The 25258-nt window shown below is 34.2% G+C and overlaps 2 protein-coding genes across 2 annotated transcripts; both read left to right on the top strand.

The window, feature by feature from the left end:
* Positions 1–266: 266 nt before the first annotated feature.
* Positions 267–1331, top strand: LOC125864235 (protein PELOTA 1-like). The gene has a single exon (XM_049544147.1). It carries the CDS (start codon positions 267–269, stop codon positions 1329–1331), a length of 1065 nt encoding a protein of 354 aa, XP_049400104.1.
* A 12973-nt stretch (positions 1332–14304) lies between these two features.
* Positions 14305–16995, top strand: LOC125864234 (uncharacterized). Its single transcript, XM_049544146.1, has one exon. The coding sequence runs from the start codon at positions 14305–14307 to the stop codon at positions 16993–16995; it is 2691 nt and encodes an 896-aa protein (XP_049400103.1).
* The last annotated feature ends 8263 nt before the right edge of the window (positions 16996–25258 follow it).

Below are 25258 nucleotides of genomic sequence, written 5' to 3'. Positions count from 1 at the left end.
CTTATAATACTATATTTGATATTTATATTTTATAAAATAAAAATATTAATAATAAAAAAAAAACTTGCCTTAAAATATGTGTCAGTAAAACAAAAAAGGATAACTAATAAGTATGAACAATTTCAATTCCAATTTCCACAAGTAAAAGGAAAACGTAAAAATTTAAAATCAACACAAACTATATAAACACCCACAAAATACAAAACAAAAGAAAGAAAAAAAAAACTTAGCAATATTTCAAAAAAAAAAAAACGTAATCAAACCGAATGAAACTTTCAGGTGAAAAATTAGTCCCAAATCAACCAGGCACAATCACAATAATCCCTGAAAAACCAGACGATTTATGGCTTTTGTTCAATCTCATTGCCAATGATGATGTCGTTTCTGCTACCACAACTCGCAAAATTCAATTTTCTTCAGATTCGACGAAAAAGAAGAGCAGCTCTAGGGTTCAAGTCCAGCTCGAAATCAAAATCACAAATGTTGATTATGCGAAAGATTGTTCAATTATACGTGTTCGTGGCAAGACGATTACGTCGAACGAATATGTAAATCCTGGAACTTTCCATACTTTGGAGCTGGAAACGAAAAAAGAGTTCAAACTGACAAAGAAGCTTTGGGATGAAGAAATGATTAGGATTTTGAAGGAAGGGTCGAATCAAAATGGTAAGTATGATCTAGGGATAATTTTAATGAAGAATACATTTGCTGAGATTTTATTGGTCGATAATAATGCAACAAGTATTACTCATTGTGCAACTATACGAAACGAAAAAACTTCGAAAAACAACTCGAATTTGGGGAAATTTTTCGATAACTTATTTGTTTCGTTCAGAAAATATATCGATATGAATGTCATACCTTACGTAGTAATTGCAAGCAAAGACTCTATCAAGGATGATTTTCGAGCTTACTTGTTGCTTGAGGCTCATAAACGGAAGATAAAATTCATCGAGAGAAACATATCATGTATTCTCATGGTTAACCATAACAATATTAAGGATATTTTGAGTGATAAAGTGGTCACAAATATGAACACAAACACAAAGGTGCTTGAACAATTCATGAATATGGTGATAAATAAATCCGATTGGGTGTGTTATGGTACTAAAAGTGTTGAATATGCACATGAGTTGCTCGCGATTGAGACGCTTTTGATCACTGAAGAACTTTTGGAGAACAAGGATATTAACTTGAAGAAGAAATACTCAAAATTGAAGAAATTAGTGCAAGAAACTGGTGGAAAAATTGTACAATTTAGCGATGTTGAAAGAGATAAGACTTGCGCAGATGACTGGAATTGCTGCAATTTTGATGTTTCCTATTCCTAATATTGATGACTTGGTCTTGTAGTGTTTTTTTTTTTCACTTCTCTTATTAGATACAAAAATAACTATATAGGATGAAGCCAATATGCCAATAATGTATCTATCTCTCATGCACGATGTATACGCATGTTAATGCAAGAAATATTATATTGTATGGTCAATACTTTTAAATTTTTCATTATAGATGACATCGAACTTTGAATATACATGTAAATTGCCCCCCCAAAAAAAGAACCATCTCTCAATTTGTGTATAATATGCTTGTTCAGAGAATCAGAGACCATGTTAATTTTTTTGTATCGTTTCAATTTTATTGGATGTCCAAAGGGACTTTTTATTTGTATTGAATGTTACTTTACGAGTAATGTTTGGTTGAAAAATTATTTATTCATATTAATTGATGTATAACATTAGATTTTAGGAGATAATTTAGAAAATAAGTAATTAATTTAAAGAGTAAAATATTTATAAAAAATCTATCTTAATATGTTAAAAATGACAAATGAAATTTAAATATATATTTAATATAATCGACAAATAAAAATGAACATGATGAGTAGTAATTATAGTTATGTCCAAAGTTATGTGACTTACATTTAACAATCTGCTTTACCCATTAATTGGGTTTAATTTACTCACATTTTGTCAGTCTGTTCTATTGGCTAACTGCTCAGGTTAGGTAGCACAAAAATTGTTTAAGTTAGTGTTAATAAATAATAAGTGTAAATAAATTGTCAAAGCTAAAGGTCCAAATTCGTCCACATTTTACTATGTAAAAAATATTTATACAATCAAAAACTTTGAAGAAACTGTGTATAAATTTTAACACAATTTTTTTTATTATGACTGCTGTTTTATTCTTCTTTTGGTGTGTTACATACAAGGAAAACACATTTTATCAATGTTTATTGATTAAAATTTATGAAAATACTTTCATTTTTAATAGAAAAATATTTTTTTTTGGTTGATTCGGTTCGATTTTAAAGTTTATTGGTTTGATTTAATGGGTATTGGTTTGTAGATATGTTAAACCGTTATAGAATCATTAAGATATATCAGTTATTGATCTCTATCAGTTCAAGTATTGGTTTAACCATTAATATATGACACACAATTTTTTTAAAATTAAAAATCACTTAGAAACAAGTTGAAAAATCAAATAAATCATGCATATGAGTTGACATATTGCATCTTGCTCGAAAGCAAACACTCACATGAAGTTGAACAAGCATGAGTTAGAGAGAATTAGAAATAAAAGTATGAAACTAAATTCTAAGTCAAGGATTTTATATATCAAATGGTATTAATCTAATTTTAATTTACTATCGGATTATTGGTTAACCCATTAAAAAAATTCTAAAACCGTTAAGCATTGATAATCGAATAATTAAAAAAATGATAATCATTACTGAAACTACTAAACCAATAACCCATTACCAATAAATCAATAACTTTTTTTTTCGATTCTAGTTATCGATTTCGATTTGATTTAGTACAGCCCTACCCCACCCCCACCCCCACCTCCACCCCATCCATTGATGTAGTCGTGTAGTCACATGTAATGCAGGATGGTCAATTAAACACTCTTCGTAAAAAATTATATGATGTATATAGGACATAAATTATTTTCTTATGGTATTAAATTTTGAACATTCTTAGTAAAAATTCTGATTTTGCCACTTACCCACCACTACCTATTTCATGATTTTGTGTTTGATATAAATAAATATACCAAAGATTAGAAAATAAATAAAAAATTATTTATTTTGTGCTAATTCTAAAGAGCAACTTTCACATATAGCAAACATAAAAAAATATATTTGTATGCTATAAGTTATAGTTTGCATAATTGCGCTCCATAACAAACATAAATATGTATATTTCGCTATACATATACAAAAGAAAACAATTGTATAATATGTTTCTATTTTGGTATACATATACAAAAGATCAACTGTATAATCTCTGTTTGTATAAAGCGAGAAAGACAAAACAAAACTGGGCAGGGGAAGATCATATTTGTATAATCATAAGTGTATAGGACAAAAATATATGCATTTGTATTTGTATATACAATTTTCTCTCGTTTTATACAAACACAAACGCAATGTATACATTTGTGTTTGTACAAAGTGAGAGAGGCGAGTGAGAGTGGCGAGCGAGATCTGGGAGAGTGGCGAGCAAGATCTGGGAGAGGGGAGAGAGGGGAACAGAAATATATGTATATATACAATTTTCTCTCACTTTATACAAACACAAATGCATTTTATACATTTGTGTTCGTATAAAAGCGAGAGAGGCGAGGGAGACTGCCAGCGAGAACGAGAGTGGCGAGCGAGATTCACCATGAGAGAGGCGAAATAGCAACAGTTTGTTATGGAGTACAATCAAATCAAACTATGTTTATAGCATTTAATTTGAATTAATAGTTTGTTATTACATACAATTTTCCCAATTCTAAAAGCATTGTCTTTTTATTACATCATGGGCTGTGAGCCCAATTAACTGAGTGATCTCTACCAAGCCCACAAAACTAGCCCGTTTAGATTAGGATTTTCTTGGATAATTTTTTCAATAGGCAATTTGTTTTAATATCGTCGTTTAATTTGTACTTTATCTTTTAATTTTTTTGTATACGTATAGCTACTTCTCTACTTCGGATATATGACGTCTCAATTTAGGTTTGAGAAAATCAAAAATCAATTATATATGACAGACCTTGAACTAAGAATGACTGAAATGGCTCAAAAATGATTGAATTTCGTCCATATGAAACTTCATATATTGAATTTAAAATTAGATATTTCAAGTTTAACTACAAACACTATATATCTAAAGTTATTCGAAGTGATTACGTGTGTAACAAACTTTAAAAAGGTGTTGAAATTAATTGACGGTGTCAAAATTGGGTAAGAGTGCACTTCACCCAGTTCTTTGATATATTTCTAAACGAATTGAAGATGAATTTTTCTGTAATATTTTATTAATAATTAATTAATAATATATTATATATGTATAAAAGAATTTACTAAATATTTAACTGTTAACTCAATTATGATAATACATTAATTTAAAATTGCTGCAAAAATTCATATTAAATAATTATAAATTATAATTAGGTTACTGATAATTTGATATTTTCTGTTACATTTTAAAATATACTTTTCTTCAAGAATACATTTTGTTTTTCTAATACTGAAAATCAATCTAAAGTTAAATCCCATGGTCTTAAATTCACCAAAGAGGCCACATCCCATATGCTATAGTGGAATCACATATTAAGTATAAAATAGATTGTTCAAAACTCAAATTCTCTATAATCCGATAGTAAAGATGAAAAACTTGTGCTATTAGAAAATTATAAGAAAAAGAGGAATCACAACTTGAAACAAAAAAGGGCAACCATGAACAATTCAAATTCCATCATTTAAAGGTAATTAACATAAAATTATCATTTAAAGGTAATTAACATTGCTGAGATTTTATTGATCATTGTTGAGATTTTATTCATCGATAATAATTCAACAAATATTACTCATTGTGCAACTATACGAAACGAAAAAACTTCGAAAAACAATTCGAATTTGGAGAAATTCGATAATTTATTTATTTTGTTCAAAAAACATATCGATATGAATGTCATACCTTACATGGTGAATGCAAACAAAGACTCTATCAAGGATGATTTTCGAGCTTACTTGTTGCTTGAGGAAAATCCAACGAGAGAAACGAATCACGTATTCTTATGGTTAACCAGAACAATACAAAGTGTTGAATATGCACATGAGTTGCTCGTGATTGAGACACTTTTGATCACTGAAGAAATGTGGGAGAACAACGACATTAACTTGAGGAAGAAATACTCAAAATTGAAGAACTTAGTGCAAGAAACTGGTGAAAAAGGTGTTTAATTTAGCGGAGATAGACTTGCTGAGATGACTAGAATTGCTGCAATTTTGAGGATTCATATTCCTAATATTGATGATTTGGTTTGGTAGTAATCTTTTTTCCACATAAATTATGTAGACAAATTAGTATTAATTAAAGCGTTTTTCCTACAACTATTTTTTAAATCGTGTTTACATTAAGTTGCTTTTAAGTTTCGAAGGTCTACATATTATGCAAATCTTAAACTCCATAAATTAAGCTTCGCTCGCTTATCCAAATATCCGAAAATTACAATTTGGAGGTACAATTATCAATATCGACAACAAAATCATTCTTCTATATATATATATATATATATATATATATATATATCCATAAATACTAATTGAAAGATTCCTCGCTCAACCAACTCAACTAACTAATATTCCAACTATCAAATAGGCTCACAGTTTCAAATTTTATAAAATTGAAGTTTAATCCGTATTTGTTTATTGCACTCTATGGGCTATGTATGAACTAAATGCACACATCTTTCTTCATATATATTGTTTTTTTCTATTATCTATTGTCTATATGCCAAAAAAGAAAAAATGAATCATCTCTCAATTTGTGTGTATTAGGTAATTGTTCAAGAAAACAGAGATCATGTTTATCTTTTGTATATCGTTTCAATTTTATTGGATATTCAAAGAGACTTTTTATTTGTAGTGAATGTTACTTTATGTGTAATATTTGGTTGAAAAATTATTTATTCATATTAATTGATGTATAATATTAGATTTTAGGAGATAATTTAGAAAATAAGTAATTAATTTAAAGAGTAAAATATTTAAAAAATTATCTTAATATGTTAAAAATGACAAATGAAATTTAAATATATATTTAATATAACCGACAAATAAAAGTGAAAATAGAATGAGTAATAATTATAATTATGTCCAAAGTTATGTGATTTACTATCTCTGTCTACTTTTAATTGTTATAATTTCCCTTTTTAAAGTCAAATTATAAAAAAATTGTCTAATATTTTACAATGTAATTTTTTCATCATATTGATTTGCAAAAAAATGTAATTTATAGTACTCTTCGTATAGTTTTTGAATATTTAAATTTTTTATTTAAAATATCAAATTAATGTAATCTAATTTAACTTTAAAAATTAATCAAATTAACTTTCAAAAAACATAATATGACAAATAAAAATGTACTAAGGAAGTACATTTAACAATCTGCTTTGGTTTACGTTTCTAACTGCTCAGGTTTAAATTAGGTGTTAATAAGTGCAAATAAATTTTCGAAGCTAAAGGTCCACATTTTACGATGTAAAAGATATTTATATAATCAAGTTTACTCAAAAAGTAATCACACATAGTTTTATAATAACATGTTACAATAGGTTAAGTAACACTTATAATATATAAAGATTATTACATTATTAGTGTATATACCTTAAATTCAAATTATTACAATATATTCATTAATGTAAAGGAAGAAAAAGGAAAGAAATTAATATTCAAGTCTCGAGTTCAAACTTCAAAAATGAAGTCTCTTTGATAGAAAATATTGTTGAGAGTAAGGGAAAGAAAGAATAAATAGTTAGTTCCAAAAGTTAGTTATAACTAACTTTTGGGAAGTTAAGTCTTGGAAAAGGTATCTCTCTATATAAGAGAGTCTTGAATGTAATTGAAGTTGAAGTTTTTTCCAGAATATATTTTCTCTAATAAAACGGATACATAATTCTTCTCTTCTTCTCTTTTCTTTTCAATCAGTTCTGGAAACTGTTGTTCCTAAGAACAATTTCATGGTATCAGAGCATTCGAGTTAGAGTATCTAGGAAAAAATTCGACGATCCTACAATTGAAGGTTCAATTGAGGTGTGAAGCCAGAGTCAAGATCAGCGATCTTGAAGAATTGAAACAATGGTGGGTATTGAAAGTTCAGCCACAGGAATGACTGGTCTAGGTGGGATTCAATCCTCTGTTCAAGGTGGAATGCAGCCTAATGTGATTAACTACAATCATCCGCTATTTCTCAATCCGTCAGATGTTAGTGGTGCCCAGATCATATCGTTTCAACTCACAACCCACAGGTATTGAGAATTACTCAATCTGGCATAGATCCATGCGAGTGGCTTTGTTAGGAAGAAATAAAATGGGTTTGATAGATGGAACTTGTGCTAAAGATAAGTTTCCTAGTGAATTTGGGAACAATTGGGAGAGGGTAAATGCAGTAGTGTTGTCCTGGAAAATGAATTCTGTTACTAAATAATTGCTTGGGGTATAATGTCATCTATAGCAAAAGAAGTGTGGGATGATCTATATGAGAGGTTTCATAAAATTGATATTGTGAGAACCTTTAATCGCATAAGAATATATCCTCTCTGTCTAAAGAAAATATGTATGTGTGTGCATATTTTTCGAAATTGAAAGATTTGTGGGATGAGTTTGAAGCACTTGTTCCTGCACCAAACTGTGAATGTGATAAATCGCAAGATTTTGTGGTGCATCTTCAGAAATTGAAGTTGTTTCAGTTCTTGATGGGATTAAATGAGTCATATCTTCAATCAAGAAGTCAAATATTGCTTATGAGTCCTTTGCCTTCAGTAAATCGAGCTTATGCTATGATTGTAAGTGATGAAAGTCATAAGGCAGTAGCTACAAGTGCTGGAGTATTGGGAGTTAGGCCAGGTGCACAGTTACGAGAGTATGAAATAGCTATGTATTCAAGAAATTAGGGACAAAGGCTTAAGAAAAACTATAATGTTCAGTGTGATTTTTGCAAGTTAAAGGGTCACATCAGGGAGAATTGTTGGAAGTTAATTGGCTACCCTCCTGATTTCAAGACCAAGAGAAAGTAAAGAATAGAAAGTGGTGCTGCATATAATGTAGTGGCTGGTCAGTCTGGTGAACAATGCTCTCAAGTAAAGGCAAGGACATGTGATCAAGAAGATTCTGAAGTGCAGATGACTATGATAAGTCAGATAGGTAAAGCAGCTTTCACACAAGAGCAATATAATCAGATTCTAAAGATGATCCATACTGGCAGTATATCAACACAGGAGACTGAGGCAGCAGATGTGGCTAATGTCGCAGGTATAAGCAGTGTTTTTCTAGCTTGTTCTAAGTCACAACAGTGGATAATAGATACAGGAGCTACTCATCATATAGTGTCTGAATTAGGTCTACTTGATGAGTCTTCTGTGGTAACATCTGAAAAAGTAAAGAGGGTATGTCTTCCTAATGGTGATACAACTGTAGTTGCTAATGTAGGGAAAAGTTGTTTGCCAAAGGGGAACAATATTTCTAATGTGTTGCATATTCCTCAGTTCAATTATAACCTACTGTTGACACCCAATTTTTGACCCTCCTTTCTTCTAATTTATTGTTTTCGAACTTCTAATCTGATAACATATAAAATAATCTTTTTTCATAACTATTTTTACCATTACAACTATTTATCTATTAAAATTATACGTTTATTGTCAAGATGATTGTTATCACTTTCTATACCTCTTTTCTTAAATAATCAATTGTCGTCATCTTATTTCTAGTTTCGTATTTATTAAATTAATTTAAGTCAATATTTTGCACATATATTTTATATTAGCGATGTTTTATTACGTAAATTATTAGTTGTCATCTTATGGTATATTTCAAGAAGCCCAAAATAATTTAAAAGAAGAAAGGAAAAGGCTAAGAAATTCGGCCCAAAACCCCTCAAATCAGACCAACATTTCAGCCCATTTGCTACACTAAAATCTGTCTGAAAGAAGCCCAATTCGGTCCAAAGCCTCCAAAAGAGACCAAAACGCTTCAGCCATTGTTTTATATAAAAATATCCAAAAATAGCCCAAAAAAATTGAGCCTAAAAATAATTTTTTTCGGCCCAAATTTGGACCTAATATTGAGAGTACAACAACTGCCTCATCTCTCTTCTTCCCTCCCATTTTCAGAAAAAAAAAAAAAAGAACAACAAGGTCTGTCAACCATTGACAGAGCTCAACTACCCCATTTCCGTGATATATGCATATCAATAGCGTGAAGGCTGCTATGATCAACTACTCACGTCATTCAAGTTTGAACGGTTATCTTGACCAAGTTAAAAAATCTGAAATTTCAAAATCCCGCCCAAAACACAGCCCTAACTCTAAATCGCCTATAAATACTCGCATTCAACCCTATCTTTAAGGGGATTTTTCGTTTTTTACCTCTAGAACAGATGTTCAACTTCTTTTTAGCTTTTTCCATTGCACCAGAGTACTACTAGCTACTGTTTTTGTTCTAAAATATTTCCTTTATATTCTCTCCCGATCTTGGACGAAGCTCTATTTTTGAAGCTTATTCGAGTTCGTTGTTTTCCAAAGTTTGACCTTGGATCGAAGCGCCCTTGTTCACTGCCCTATAGCAGGTACATTCCTGTTTTCTTTGTTACTATATTAAAATGTTACATATGTCATAGTAATCTCTGCTCATTTAAGCTATAATAAGAATAACGTTTCAGATGTGTTTCGGCTCATTCAAGACTCATAATAATCTAAAGTCCTCTTTCTTTCATGTTCAACCATCTTGTAGTTTAAGAAATGATTTCTTTTTGTGCTTAAATCTCTATTTTAAGTCAAGTTAGTGTTGTTTATGATGTAATGGCCTCCTATGTCTCTATTTAGTAACCAATCTTGAAGTTTTTGTCACAAGCTATTCGTTTCCTAGGAAGTAATTGCAATCATACGGGATGTAGTTTTCCGTTATATATGATATGAATTTTTGCTAAGCTTATTTCCTGTTATATTTCCCTTAGCAGACATGTATGTTTTATATATGTGTTCCTTTTCAGAATTGCAAGTAATGGCATATTGAAATCTCAAACTTTGTTTGATGTGATATCTCTTTAGATAATGATAATCTCTTTATAGTTGATATTAATGGGTCGATTTCATATCTTATTAGAAAGACAAATCATGTTTAGTAAATAATTCTATTTAGTTTAGTCATAATGGCAATGAATTATTTTCGAGATTGGTATAGCTCTTAAGCTCTGTTTCTTGGCGTATTAGACAACTTGATAATATTACTTGAAACCAGTTTTCTTGTTAGTTAATGTCCCTCTGACGTCTTTTGTATGATGAAATTTTTTGGCTTCTTTTTTTTCTTCTTTTTTTTCTTTTTTTAAAAAGTATGCTAAAAAGAGTTGATATTTGTTGTTGATTATTTTTAGAAATGATATGCAGGTTATTTTTAATTTGCTTTATGTCTTTATTTTGTTTATTTATTTTTTGTTAGAGTAAGAAAGATCATGATCCTTGGCATGTTATCTAAGATTCCGTTATTATCTCTATGTGTATAAAATATAGATTTTAAATCCTTTTGCTTAATTCATTAGTTAGTACAGTTGGATTTTTTATTTTTTAGTTTTATTTTTTTCCAAGTGTTTCGTAAGGGCTACTTAAAATGTCTTAATATCTTAGTTTGAGTTTTTCCGTTCAGCATTAGTACGCTTTATATATTAAATATTATATTTGATGTATGATGTTACTTGATTAGTATTATCTATTTTTATAATATTGCTTAAAGTCGAATATCTTACTAATTCATTTTATCTTCTCTTTATTTGCATGAATACTTTGGAACAAAAATGGAGTCCCGATTAAGGACTCTCGCAAAATCGAGTCTCATAGACTCAACATTATCCTCATACCCGCACATGGAGTTTTCACTACATACTTGACCATTCGAAATTGCAAGCAAAATTAATGGCCCTGTCTTGGAGTCACTTATGGCTACTTACATTTTTTAATTATTTGTTTACATGTTTTTCTTTACATGTTACACTAGTTTACGTGACTTGAAGATGTTCTTATCTTTGAATTCTCAAATAGGTAACTTAATATAGATATTTGGGTTTGGGTACCTTTAGCTTGCAATAAACCTATTAGTTACTTTAGCTTTTATTACTTCACTTGAAAAAATCTTTTTTAAACTCTTGATTTTGCATCACTTTAAACTCACTAATTTTTCAAGTTTTGTTCCAACTTGGCAATGTCTTATAAAGAAAATATTTTGTTCTAAACCTTTTTTTTTCTTAAACTTTTTCTAACGGGAGTACCTTGTCAATCAATGAACAATTGTCTTTTTTTTTTATTACTTATTTTTAGTCATGGATTTATCTAATTTGATCTAAAGAAATTACTCTTTCTTAAATCTTTTTTCATTCTAATACAATTGTAAAAAGAGCTTTGAAATAAACAATGTTTTACAACTTGGTTACTCAATTACTTAATCTTTAGCACTCATATCTTTTTCTTTTTTTAAAAATTAATTAACCTAAGTTTGGTCGGTAATCGTATTTTTAACGAATCTTAAAGGATGTCTTACCCCTTCCCTTTAGGATAACTAGAACCCTTACCTAGAATCATTTTAAGTTAGTAGACCATTTAATTGAAGTCATTTTAGTATTACTTATTTAGTAATTTAGGTATCCTAATTTACCTTAAAAATAATTAGGTGGCGACTTCTTAAGTTAAATTAATTTGGAAATCATCAATATGTTGTACAATAATTTGACCTTGGTTAAAATGGGGTATAACAGCTTGGCGACTTCACTGGGGACTTTAGGTTCTAAACCATAACAAACTTAGGTTAATAATTAAGCTTTTAGCATCTGCTTGTTTCATTTTTGTTGTTTGTTTTATTTTAAATGCCTAAATGTTTTACTTATCATGCTTATGTGATATAAATTGCTTATTTGTTACTCTTCATATAAACTGTCATTCCGATCATAATTCCTCCAATTCTGGAAAACTCACACTATCACACGTACACGCGAGGTGTGTTTTGCGCACCCGCAAATTTTTTTTCAAAATCCCAAATTTAGGAGAGTTGGCATATGCGCGGGGTGTTCGGATCTTTTTCCGTGTGACCGCGTAGCCTTCTCACTCGAGTTGTCCACTCGGGAACCTTGTGTCTAGTAAGCCAAATCTTAGAAAACATAAGATAGAGCTAAACCACCCCTTAATTTAAGTCATGCATGCATTCACCTTAGGTGGATCGATCCCGGGTATCGAATCCACATTTAAGAAATCCACCTTTATTGTCGAAGTGTTTCACGACCCAACGACCAACAAGCATGTTTTGTGCAATGTGATAATGATAGACAGATCCAAGCCTAATTTTGACATAGCGAGTTTGGAAATTATGTGTTCATTTTATTTTGATTTGTAATGTAGGATGAGTTCAGTCCCCCAAGTGCCCAAGGTTAGGATGGTCGAGGGTTTCCCGCACAAATTGAGGACATAGTTGGAAAATTTCACTCCAACTGAGAAATTAGCGATTACAAGAAGGTTGGGGTGCCTCCCTCTACTATTCAAAATCACCCCCGACAAACATGTGATTAGAGCACTAATTCAGTTTTGGGATCCAGACCGTGTTGTGTTCGCCTTCAAAGACTTTGAACTAACACCTACATTGGAGGAAATCCTCTATTTCACCAGTTTGAAGTATCAAAGATTGGGTCAAATTATTCCACACGGTCAATCAGGGAAGAAATTCCTTCGCTACTTAGGGTTGAAAAATGAAAAGAAACTTCGGTGCTTCGAAAATAATTGGGTTTCTTTGGACTACCTATATGAGAGGTATGGACGCTCGGATAGTTATAAGTTGTTTAGGAAAGAATTATCGTTTACTCAAGTTCATTGGCAAGTTAGACGTCCTATTGCATTTGCTGTGGCTTTACTAGGGACTTTGGTATTCCCACGAGAACACGGATACATTAGCACTTGCATATGTTTTGTGGCTCGAGTACTTTTTGAGGGAGTAGATAGCGAAGAACTCACTGTGGTTCCCATGATTTTAGCAGAAATATTTCAAGCTCTTGGGAAATGTAAAAGAGGGGAATCAAACTTCTTTGAAGGTTGCAATCTTCTTTTACAAATGTGGGCAATGGAACATTTTCACCAACGTAAAAACATGGATGACATATGTTTTAGCAACATAAATCATATTAACAGTTTTTATGATAGGATGAAAGAGTTTGTGTATCCGGTTGGTACTGATGATTGGTATGAGTTTCTGGCCCACCGCACTAGTGACCAAATTCAATGGAAATATCCATTACTTCCACGTTCCCTTGCTTATATATGACGTAGAAGGTTTTATTATATCGAGCTTATTGGGTTAAAAGGTCTCCAGCTAAATGCTCTGGTGCGCGTGCTTCAACAGTTTGGTCAACCACAAGTAATTCCTCTTCGAGAAAATATGAGGAATTCTGAAATTTCCTTTGGACCAAATTTTGAAGGCCCTAGAGCCAAAGAGATTCTTCATGAGTAGGACAATATCCTCACGATAGATATCGAAAATGGGCTTGAAAAGGAAATTCCAGAATACCAGGTATGGTTTCAAGAAGGTCGCAATAGCATAAGTTCAGAAGGTGAGCAAGGTTTTGAAGATATTGGAACGATGATTTGGATAAGACATTCTCGTCTTGGAACCAAAATAGTTACTCCTGAAATGTGGGCTCAAATGGAAAATATAATGCGATATTTAGACAATGCGGGAGCAGGACCTAGCAATGTGGGAGCATCATCTTCACTTCCTCCACCAGCGTGATTGATAGCAGTTTAGGCCAAGTCTTAGATTTGTCTTTATATTATGTCATTTTTTTATGTATTTCTTAGTTTCTTCGTTGTACTCTTTTATTTGTATTAATGAAAGCTTGGCCTTTTGTTTCCCAAACTCGAGTTGTCACAAATTAATAGCTTGGATCAATCTATCATAAAACGTTATGTTTGACATTTAGGCCCACCTCTGGCAAAAAGAGGTCCCGTGCATGTTAGGATACATTTTCTTTTTGAATATCTATTTTGTTATATGATTTACTTGCTGTGTAACACATGCTTGTTCTCTATTTATTTACAGTTATTATTCAATTATCTGCCTAATTATTAATATTATTGAAACAATGATCACCCACTTGATACTAATATTTCTCTCTTTTTGAAGGTTTTCTTCCTTTTGATTTGTTTCCCCAAAGGTTGATTTGCGTTGACTACGAACTGGCGGATCATCTATACTTTACGAGATCAAAAGCACGTGCAGACATGACTGATTCAGGTGCATCTGATCAAAACGGTTTGGGACTTGTCACTGTCCTGAGAGATGAACCCGAGACTTCAGAAGGAATGGAACCAATCCCTTATGATGTACACATTGCCAATTTGATGCAAAAAATGGCCGATATGCAAAGTGAGATTGATCGACTTCGAAACCTCACCAATTTGTCCATCACTTTGAACACGCCACTTCCCGAGCATGGAACAAACACAGCTACTCCGCCTCTTTTTCCACATGTTGACTCTCCTACTCCTCAATACTTTCCACCAAACCCTTCCCTTCACAAGACCAATCCAACTGCTTCTAAACAATCCACCAACCCTCAACAACCCAACTTTCCACAAAACAATTCGCAACAAGCCAACCCTTTACCCTTCACTACCCCATATGCGCCCCAAACTTCATTTACCCAAACTCCCGTCATCCAAACTAACCCACTTACCCAAACTACCCCACTCACCCAAACCGCCTTACCTTCCCAAAAATACCAAACGACCCAACATATACCGGTGGCACACACTACAATCCCTAATGTTCAATATGTGCCTCAAGTATATGTAGCGAAAGCTCAACCTTTCCTTAATCCAATGCCAACCATGCCAGAAGTCGATCCATATGAAGAGGTGGAGAAAGAAGCAAGGTCCAGAACGGATGACAATGTAGTAAGGGAGATTCGTAATTTGAAGGAAGCTTTCAAAAGTATCCAAGTCCATAAGGGGGTTGAAGGTCTTGAATATGAGGATTTATGTGTTCATCCCGATGTTGAATTACCCGTGGGGTATAAGGTACCAAAATTTGATGTATTTGATGGGAAGAGAAATCCTCAAGCTCATTTAAGGTCGTATTGTGACAAGTTAGTTGGAGTGGGGAAAGATGAGGCCATTAGAATGAAGTTGTTTATAAAGAGTTTGACAAGAGAGGCCCTTGATTGGTACACGAGTCGAGACCCACAGAAATGGAATAGTTGGGGTGCGATGGCGCAAGAATTCATGGATAGGTTCAAGTTTAACACTGAGGCAATTCCGGACAGGTTCTACTTGATGAAGTTGGAAAAGAAGTCAACAGAGTCATTCAGAGAGTATGCAATGCGGTGGAGAGCAGATGCTGCAAAAGTTCAACCTCCAATGGTAGAAAGCGAGATGACCTCTCTTTTTATACAATCTCAAAAAGATGCAACGTACTATGAAAAGATGATAAGTGTTGTAGGGCAAAAGTTCTTCGAGGTTGTCAGGATGGGAGAATTTATTGAAGAAGGTATTAAAACTGGGAGAATCACTAATTTGGCAGCCCTGCAGGATACAAGTAAGGCAATTCAATCGGATTCAATCGGAGGAGCCCTTAAGAAGAGAAAGGACGGTGTATCTGCTGTCATGACCATCCAGGAACGTAGGCCAAACCAAATGTTAACCTACCAAAACCCATTACCCCAACCTTCATACTATAGTCAGTATACCCAAATTCCTCAACCATATTATCAACCTTCACCTGCCCCTTACCCAGTTTACACCACCCAACCAACGTATTGTCCACCTAGAGCACCTGCATATCCAAATCCATCACGATACCAACCCGCATATCCAGCCCAATCCCACTACCAACCACAAAACCGTCCATCAAATGCACCCAGACCCCGCCCAAACTTTGAAAGAAGACCAGCCAAAACCTATACACCTTTAGCCAAACCTTTAGCCCAACTATATGAACGATTGAGAACTGCAGGAGTACTCCAACCAATCCAAGGACGAATTCCCAATCCCCTTCCTGGATGGTATGACGAGACCAAGCATTGTGCATATCACTCTGGAGCTGCTGGACATGACACTGAAAGTTGCCTCACTCTCAAAGACAAGATTGAGGCATTGATCAAAGAAGGAATCATTCAACTCAAAGGTGTTGCCCCCAATGTAAACAACAACCCACTGCCAAATCATGGCAATGTTAACATGATCACCGTTGATGAAGATTGCAACTTGGAAGGGACCATAGTACCAGTCAAGATAGAGAAGAACGTTGAGACATCGGCCTTTATTTCTCCTGTAATCACAGTCCAAGTACGAGCGCCAATTGAAGTGGAAGCTTTTCTTTCTAAGCCTAAGATCGTGGCCCTATCATTCCCTTTTGACACTAATGCAGTTCCTTGGGATTACTCGATTGATGCAAGGGACAAAGGAAAAGGAAAGATAGTTGTAGAAGCTGCTGCTGCAGGAATGACAAGATCCGGGCGTTGTTATGCCCCTGAAGAAGTTGTACGAGGAGGACCAAACAAGGAAAACAACCAAAAAAGGGTTGTGACAGAGGCTGAAGTGGAAGATTTCTGGAGGAAGATGCCAACTAAGGAATATTCAGTTGTTGAACAACTAAAGAAAACTCCCGCTCAAATTTCCTTAATGGCCTTATTGATGAATTCTGCAACTCATAGGAACGCTTTGGTGAAGGTTTTAAATGAAGCTTATGTTCCAGCTGAGACCACTAGTGAGAACTTTTCTGCCATGGTAGGACAAGTTTTGGAAACTAACAAAGTCACCTTTCATGAAGATGAGTTGCTGCCTGAAGGTTTGGGACATAACAAAGCGTTGAACATTACTGTCAGGTGTAGGGATAAGTTTATTTTCAAAGTTCTGATTGATAATGGTTCAGCTGTTAACATATCCCCTTTCACTACTCTTCGAGCTTTGTGAATTGACATTGGAAAGATGCGTGAAAGTCATGTAAGGGTTAGAGGATTTGATGGGACACAAAGAGGAGTCATTGGAGAAATTGATCTGCCATTGCAAATTGGACCTGTGGAGTTTATTGTAGAATTCCAAGTGTTGGATATATCTGCTAGTTATAATTTGTTACTTGGAAGGCCATGGATTCATATGGCTGGTGCGGTCCCTTCCACTTTGCACCAGACTTTGAAATTTGTTTGGAACCATCAGGAAATTGTTGTTCATGGAGAGGGTAACAACTCAATATATCCTGAAAATTCAATCCCTGTTATTGAAAGTATGGAAGAGTTGGATGGGTCTGTATTCCATATTAAGGAAATTATGTGTGCTACTCAAGCTGGAAAGGCAAATTTGCCACGTGTGCTTATGATGGTGGCTTGGGAAATGTTGAAGAATGGTTTTATCCCGGGTCAAGGTCTTGGAGCGAAATTGGATGGAATAGTGGAACCAATCCAATTGCCTGGTCAAAAATACACCTTTGGTCTTGGATACGAGCCTACTCCTGAAGAAATCTCATCGGCTAATCTCAAAAGGAAAAGTGACATTCCCTTACCATAACCTATCCCGCCCTTGAATCAGTCATTTTCCAAGGCATTTGTTGCACAAGGATTAGAGTAAGCTATTGAAGATAACCTCACAGAAGGACTCAAAAACTTGTTCATTGAAGAAGTTGAATGCAATATAATTTTGGAGGAATGCACCAAGGCCCCGACCATATGGGATGCTATGCCTGGAGATGCTTTAAACAATTGGAATTGTAACCCGTACCCGGTTCTCCGAGAATCTTGGTAGATGATTGTATTAGAATTAACAAAACAACATGATTCAAATTGAGGCCTGAATTGTGTTTTTGAATTTGATGTGTTTTGTCTCCATCTTTTGAAAGCTTAAATGCCAAATCTATGTTACCTTTTTTCTGCTTTAAATTTTAAAATTTGTCTTTGATTATTTATTTTATTTTATTTCTTCTCTCTCTTTCAGCAAGCAAACTAATAAATCTGTCAATGCCAAGAATGTGACATGTAATGAAACAAGCGAACAAACCCCGAACAGTGAACAAACTTTTGCAGAATATGAAGAAGATATGCCGCCCGGAGAGTTGACCAAGGGGTTTGAACATTTTGAGAATAAAGAAAAGCCAAATTTGGATGAAACTGAGACGATAAATTTGGGAGATTCAGCAGAATTGGTGAGAGATACAAGAATTAGTGTCCATTTGACTCCGTCCCAAAGAAAAGAACTTATTAATCTTTTGAGACAATACATGGATGTGTTCGCATGGTCTTATGATGATATGCCGGGTCTAAGCATGGATATTGTTTCACACAGGTTGCCAATTGATCCCTCTTGCCCCCAGTAAAGCAAAAGCTGAGAAAGATCAAACCTGATTTGAGTTTAAAGGTTAAGGAAGAAGTCTCCAAGCAATTTGATGCCAATGTCATCCGGGTCACCAAGTATCCCACGTGGTTGGCCAACATAGTACCAGTGCCAAAGAAAGATGGAAAAATCAGAGTATGCGTAGATTATCGAGATCTTAACAAGGCTAGCCCGAAGGATGATTTTCCTCTCCCAAACATTCACATACTTATTGATAATTGTGCGAAGCATGAGTTGCAATCATTTGTTAATTGCTTTGCAGGATATCATCAGATTCTAATGGATGAAGAGGATGCGGAGAATTGTTATCGGGTAATGCCTTTTGGACTCAAGAATGCAGGGGCAACATATATGAGAGCTATGACTACCATATTTCATGATATGATCCATAAGGAGATTGAAGTTTATATGGATGATGTCATCATCAAGTCACGGAAGAGCTCAGATCATATAACAGATTTGAAGAAGTTCTTTAACAGATTAAGGCGGTACAATCTGAAGTTAAATCCCGCAAAGTGTGCATTTGGTGTCCCTGCCGGGAAGCTGTTGGGTTTCATCGTGAGTAGGAAAGGGATAGAGCTGGATCCTTCAAAGATAAAGGCTATTCAAGACTTGCCTCCTCCAAAGAGTAGAAATGATGTAATGAGTTTTCTTGGTCACCTCAATTACATTAGTCGATTCATTGCACAATCTACTGTAATTTGCGAGCCAGCAACAAAATGGACGGAAGATTGTCAGAAAGCTTTTGACAGAATCAAGGAGTATTTATCTAGTCCACCAGTCTTGGTGCCCCAGAATTTGGAAGACCATTGTTGTTGTATTTGTCAGTGTCTGACAATGCATTTGGATGTGTGCTAGGACAACATGACGAAACTGGAAAAAAGGAGCAAGCTATATATTACTTGAGCAAAAAGTTCACTCCTTATGAAGCTCGGTATACTTTATTGGAGCGCACTTATTCTGCTTTGACTTGGGTTGCACAAAAGCTGAGACATTATTTATGTGCGTATACCACTTTTCTCATCTTAAAGATGGATCCACTCAAGTATATATTTCAGAAGCCTATGCCCACTGGAAGGTTGGCGAAGTGGCAAATTTTGCTATGTGAATTCGACATTGTTTATGTCACTCAAAAGGCCATCAAGGGACAAGTGCTAGCTGATCATCTCGCTAAAAATCCCGTGGATGAAGAGTACATGCCTCTTAAAACTTATTTCCCTGATGAAGAGGTTTTATTTATTGGAGAGGATATTTCCAAAGAATATCCCGGGTGGAGAATGTTTTTTGATGGTGCTGCGAATTCCAAAGGAGTCGGTGCTGGAGCAGTGTTGATTTCAGAATCAGGTCAACATTATCCTATCTCAACAAAGTTCAGATTCCTATGCACAAATAATATGGCGGAGTACAAGGCTTGTATTCTTGGGCTTAGAATGGTTGTTGACATGAATATACAAGAATTGTTGGTTATAGGTGATTTCGACTTATTGATTCATCAGGTTCAAGGCGAATGGAGCACCAAGAATGTGAAGATACTCCCATATTTGTTGTGTGTGAAAGAATTGTGCAAGAAATTCGTCAAGATATAATTCAAGCATATTCCACGAGCTCAGAACGAGTTTGCAGATACGTTGGCAACCCTGGCTTCTATGATTCAACATCCAGACAAGAACTATATAGATCCAATCAAGGTCAATGTGCAGGATCAACCAATCTATTGTTTCCATGTAGATGAAGAACCGGATGGAGAACCTTGGTACTATGACATTAAGAGGTATCTCAGAGAAGGAGACTATCCAGAAGGAGTAAACAATGTTCAAAAGAGGACACTTCGGAGACTCGCAAATCATTTTTTCCTAAGTGGAGAAATCCTATATAGGAGAACTCCAGATTTGGGATTGTTAAGATGTGTTGACTCTCAAAAGGCAAGCAAGTTGATTGAAGAAATACACGGGGGTACATGTGGGCCACACATGAATGGTTTCACTTTGGCAAAGAAGATTCTACGAGCTGGATATTTTTGGATGACCATGGAAACAGATTGCATCCATTTTGTGAGAAAGTGTCATCAATGTCAGATTCATGGTGATTTGATTCGGGTTCCACCGAATGAGCTAAATGTGACGAATTCTCCTTGGCCATTTGCAGCTTGGGGCATGGATGTCATTGGCCCTATTGAGCCAACTGCCTCAAATGGACACAGGTTCATTCTGGTTGCTATTGATTACTTCACAAAGTGGGTAGAAGCATCTTCATACAAGTCTGTGACAAAGAAGGTGGTGACAGATTTTGTTCGCAATAACATCATTTGTAGATTTGGGATCCCCGAGTCAATTATTACAGATAATGGAGCTAATCTCAATAGTGGTTTGATGCATGAGATATGCGAGAAGTTTAAAATTATTCACCGCAGTCCACTCCTTATCGACCTCAGATGAATGAAGCAGTTGAGGCCGCCAACAAAAATATCAAGAGGATATTGCGGAAAATGATTGATAACTACAAGCATTGGCATGAGAGTTTGTCCTTTGCCCTTCTTGGATACCGCACCACAATCAGGACTTCGACTGGGGCAACACCTTATCTTTTGGTTTATGGAACAGAAGCAGTGTTAACAATGGAAGTCGAGATACCATCTCTGAGGATCATCCAAGAAGCTGAGTTAAGTGATGCCGAGTGGACGCAAAATCAGTATGAACAATTGATGCTCATTGATGAAAAAAGAATGAATGCAGTTTGTCACGGACAACTTTATCAACATAGGATAGCCAAAGCTTTCAACAAGAAAGTAAGATTGAGACAATTTGAACCGGGACAATTGGTGTTGAAGCGAATATTCCCGCACCAAGATGAAGCTAAGGGAAAGTTTGCACCTAATTGGCAAGGACGTTACATGGTTCACCGAATACTGACTGGAGGAGCTTTGATTCTAGCAGAAATGGATGGTAAGATATGGCCAAAAGCTATCAATGCAGATGCGGTTAAGAGATACTACATCTAGAGGTTTCTATTTCATTTTCTTGTAATCTTTTGTCATGTATTGAAACTACGTCTTGACCTGATTCCCATGGCAGGATACGTAGGAAATCCACATCGGATTTGGTCTTTTAATAGGTTTTGCAAAAAATCCTTTCTATGTAATATGAACTACGCTTTGCCTGATACCCTTGGTGGGATACGTAGGCGGTCTATATCGGCTTCGGTCACTTTATTAGAATTTTTTTTTCATTTCTCCATTTCTTTGTATATAGCGAAGTACGTATGGCCTGATTCTGTTTGGATACGTAGGCAACTCGAGGAGGGTTCGGCCCCTTTATTTCATTTTTAATTGTATCCTTAGGCTATGTTTGGCTTCGTGCTTTGATAGAATAGTGTGCAACCTATAGAAGGTTTGGTATCATCGTGACCAAAAGACAACGTATCTCTTTCGCCAAAACTGGGACAATTATTAAGGGGCACCATTGCAAGAAGATATCAAGATATTTGAAGAGTATATGGTCAATCGAATCATCCGACAGAAGAAAGACTTCAGATAAAGGACGTTCGCTTTGTTTCATGACATGTCACAATTTGAAGTTCGACAAAATTCTTGCTATATATACATATATAATTTTATCTTATTTTCAAATATGATTTTCAATCAAATGTTTCCTTTTTATTTATTTTCTTGTTATTCATTTAACCAAGATTTAGAACGGACGGAGGTTATGAGTCCAAGCAAAGTTGGAAGAAAAAAGTATGAAAAGGGACCTTCAAAGTCAACGCGAATCAACCTCCCCCAAAACTTATAATTTTTCTTTGAGTGCAGGTTTGTCAGGATTAATAGAAGCTGAGAAGTCAATAACATCTATAGCATCAAAAGGACTATATGTCGAGTGGTTTGAATTACTTACTTATAAATTTATGATTCGAAAACTTATAAGTAAGGCTTTATAAATTTTCAAATGTGTTGATAGTTAATACTATTTAATAAAACATTGCACATGATTTTGCTCTACATAAATGCCTTTAAACGCACTGCACAATTGCTTTCAGATATTTTCAAATGCATCGCACAAATGCTTCGCACAAATGCATATTTCCAAATGCACTGCACAAATGCCTTCAATTGTTTTCAAACGCACTGCACAAATGCTTCTAAATATTTTCAAACGCTTTATATTTCGCACAAAGGCATATTTTCAAATGCACAAATACTTTCAAGTATCTTAAATCCCACATTGCTTTATCGCTTTTCTAATGCATTGCACAACTGTTTTCATTTGATTGCACATATGTTTTCAAATATTACTGCACAAATATTTTACCAGTCTGCATTGATTTCAATAACCTCCTTTTCACAAATCACCTGACTTAAAAAGTCTCATTTTTAAATCATTTGGCTAAAAGCCTCATATACATAATTTATTTGGTTAAGGCCTCATTTTCATCGCTAAGAAGCATCATTTCTCATGAATCATCGGCCTTAAAACCATTTTCATAAATTTTGCAAGATTTCATCTCATTAAGTCATTTCGGCTTGCAAGGCCGCATTTTCATAAATTCACACCCAGGATGTGTTATTTCCATATGTTTATCGCACCATGCTTTTTATTTAATATTATTAACTATTTTGTCAAGTTTGAGTTCTGCAGGAGTTTTAGCACAACGTGGAACTTTATCTAAGCAGTGAATTGGGGCAATTTGTTGAGAAAGTTCAGCTTTCCAACAAAGGTCAAAGGTCTACCTCGAACTCTACTCGACTCCAATCTTGAATACTCTCCTAGATCACAATACCAATAACATCATAGTTTAATACTGGGGCGACTTTTTAAGCTTGCGACTACCTTGTTTTCAAATCCTATATCTCATCAGTTATACAATGTTCATATTGTCACATACTCTCTCAAGGTCTTATTTGTTGGTCGGGACAAAATTGGCTATTACGTCAACTTCTTTGCCCAAAAACTCTTACATCGTCTCTGGTCAAAGAGGGACAAGCTATTGACACCCAATTTTTGACCCTCCTTTCTTCTAATTTATTATTTTCGAGCTTCTAATTTGATAACATATAAAATAATCCTTTTTCACAACTATTTTTACCATTACAACTATTTATCTATTAAAATTATACGTTTATTGTCGAGATGATTGTTATCACTTTCTATACCTCTTTTCTTAAATAATCAATTGTCGTCATCTTATTTCTAGTTTCGTATTTATTAAATTAATTTAAGTCAATATTTTGCACATATATTTTATATTAGCGATGTTTTATTACGTAAATTATTAGTTGTCATCTTATGGTATATTTTAAGAAGCCCAAAATAATTTAAAAGAAGAAAGGAAAAGGCTAAGAAATTCGGCCCAAAACCCCTCAAATCAGACCAACATTTCAGCCCATTTGCTACACTAAAATCTGTCTGAAAGAAGCCCAATTCGGTCCAAAGCCTCCAAAAGAGACCAAAACGCTTCAGCCATTGTTTTATATAAAAATATCCAAAAATAGCCCAAAAAAATTGAGCCTAAAAATAATTTTTTTCGGCCCAAATTTGGACCTAATATTGAGAGTACAACAACTGCCTCATCTCTCTTCTTCCCTCCCATTTTCAGAAAAAAAAAAAAAAAGAACAACAAGGTCTGTCAACCATTGACAGAGCTCAACTACCCCATTTCCGTGATATATGCATATCAATAGCGTGAAGGCTGCTATGATCAACTACTCACGTCATTCAAGTTTGAACGGTTATCTTGACCAAGTTAAAAAATCTGAAATTTCAAAATCCCGCCCAAAACACAGCCCTAACTCTAAATCGCCTATAAATACTCGCATTCAACCCTATCTTTAAGGGGATTTTTCGTTTTTTACCTCTAGAACAGATGTTCAACTTCTTTTTAGCTTTTTCCATTGCACCAGAGTACTACTAGCTACTGTTTTTGTTCTAAAATATTTCCTTTATATTCTCTCCCGATCTTGGACGAAGCTCTATTTTTGAAGCTTATTCGAGTTCGTTGTTTTCCAAAGTTTGACCTTGGATCGAAGCGCCCTTGTTCACTGCCCTATAGCAGGTACATTCATTCCCTGTTCTCTCTGTTTTCTTTGTTACTATATTAAAATGTTACATATGTCATAGTAATCTCTGCTCATTTAAGCTATAATAAGAATAACGTTTCAGATGTGTTTCGGCTCATTCAAGACTCATAATAATCTAAAGTCCTCTTTCTTTCATGTTCAACCATCTTGTAGTTTAAGAAATGATTTCTTTTTGTGCTTAAATCTCTATTTTAAGTCAAGTTAGTGTTGTTTATGATGTAATGGCCTCCTATGTCTCTATTTAGTAACCAATCTTGAAGTTTTTGTCACAAGCTATTCGTTTCCTAGGAAGTAATTGCAATCATACGGGATGTAGTTTTCCGTTATATATGATATGAATTTTTGCTAAGCTTATTTCCTGTTATATTTCCCTTAGCAGACATGTATGTATTATATATGTGTTCCTTTTCAGAATTGCAAGTAATGGCATATTGAAATCTCAAACTTTGTTTGATGTGATATCTCTTTAGATAATGATAATCTCTTTATAGTTGATATTAATGGGTCGATTTCATATCTTATTAGAAAGACAAATCATGTTTAGTAAATAATTCTATTTAGTTTAGTCATAATGGCAATGAATTATTTTCGAGATTGGTATAGCTCTTAAGCTCTGTTTCTTGGCGTATTAGACAACTTGATAATATTACTTGAAACCAGTTTTCTTGTTAGTTAATGTCCCTCTGACGTCTTTTGTATGATGAAATTTTTTGGCTTGTTTTTTTTTTCTTTTTTTTTTTTAAAAAAAGTATGCTAAAAAGAGTTGATATTTGTTGTTGATTA

Source organism: Solanum stenotomum, chromosome 5 (assembly GCF_019186545.1).
Source record: "Solanum stenotomum isolate F172 chromosome 5, ASM1918654v1, whole genome shotgun sequence".
Taxonomy (NCBI): Eukaryota; Viridiplantae; Streptophyta; class Magnoliopsida; order Solanales; family Solanaceae; genus Solanum; species Solanum stenotomum.
Note: the sequence above shows the minus strand (reverse complement) of the source record. Positions and strands in the feature narration are given on the sequence as shown.

What these genes read in the sequence shown, in the direction of transcription:
- LOC125864235 (XM_049544147.1), top strand. Translation starts at nt 267, where the DNA reads ATGAAACTTTCAGGTGAAAAATTAGTCCCAAATCAACCAGGCACAATC.
- LOC125864234 (XM_049544146.1), top strand. Translation starts at nt 14,305, where the DNA reads ATGACTGATTCAGGTGCATCTGATCAAAACGGTTTGGGACTTGTCACT.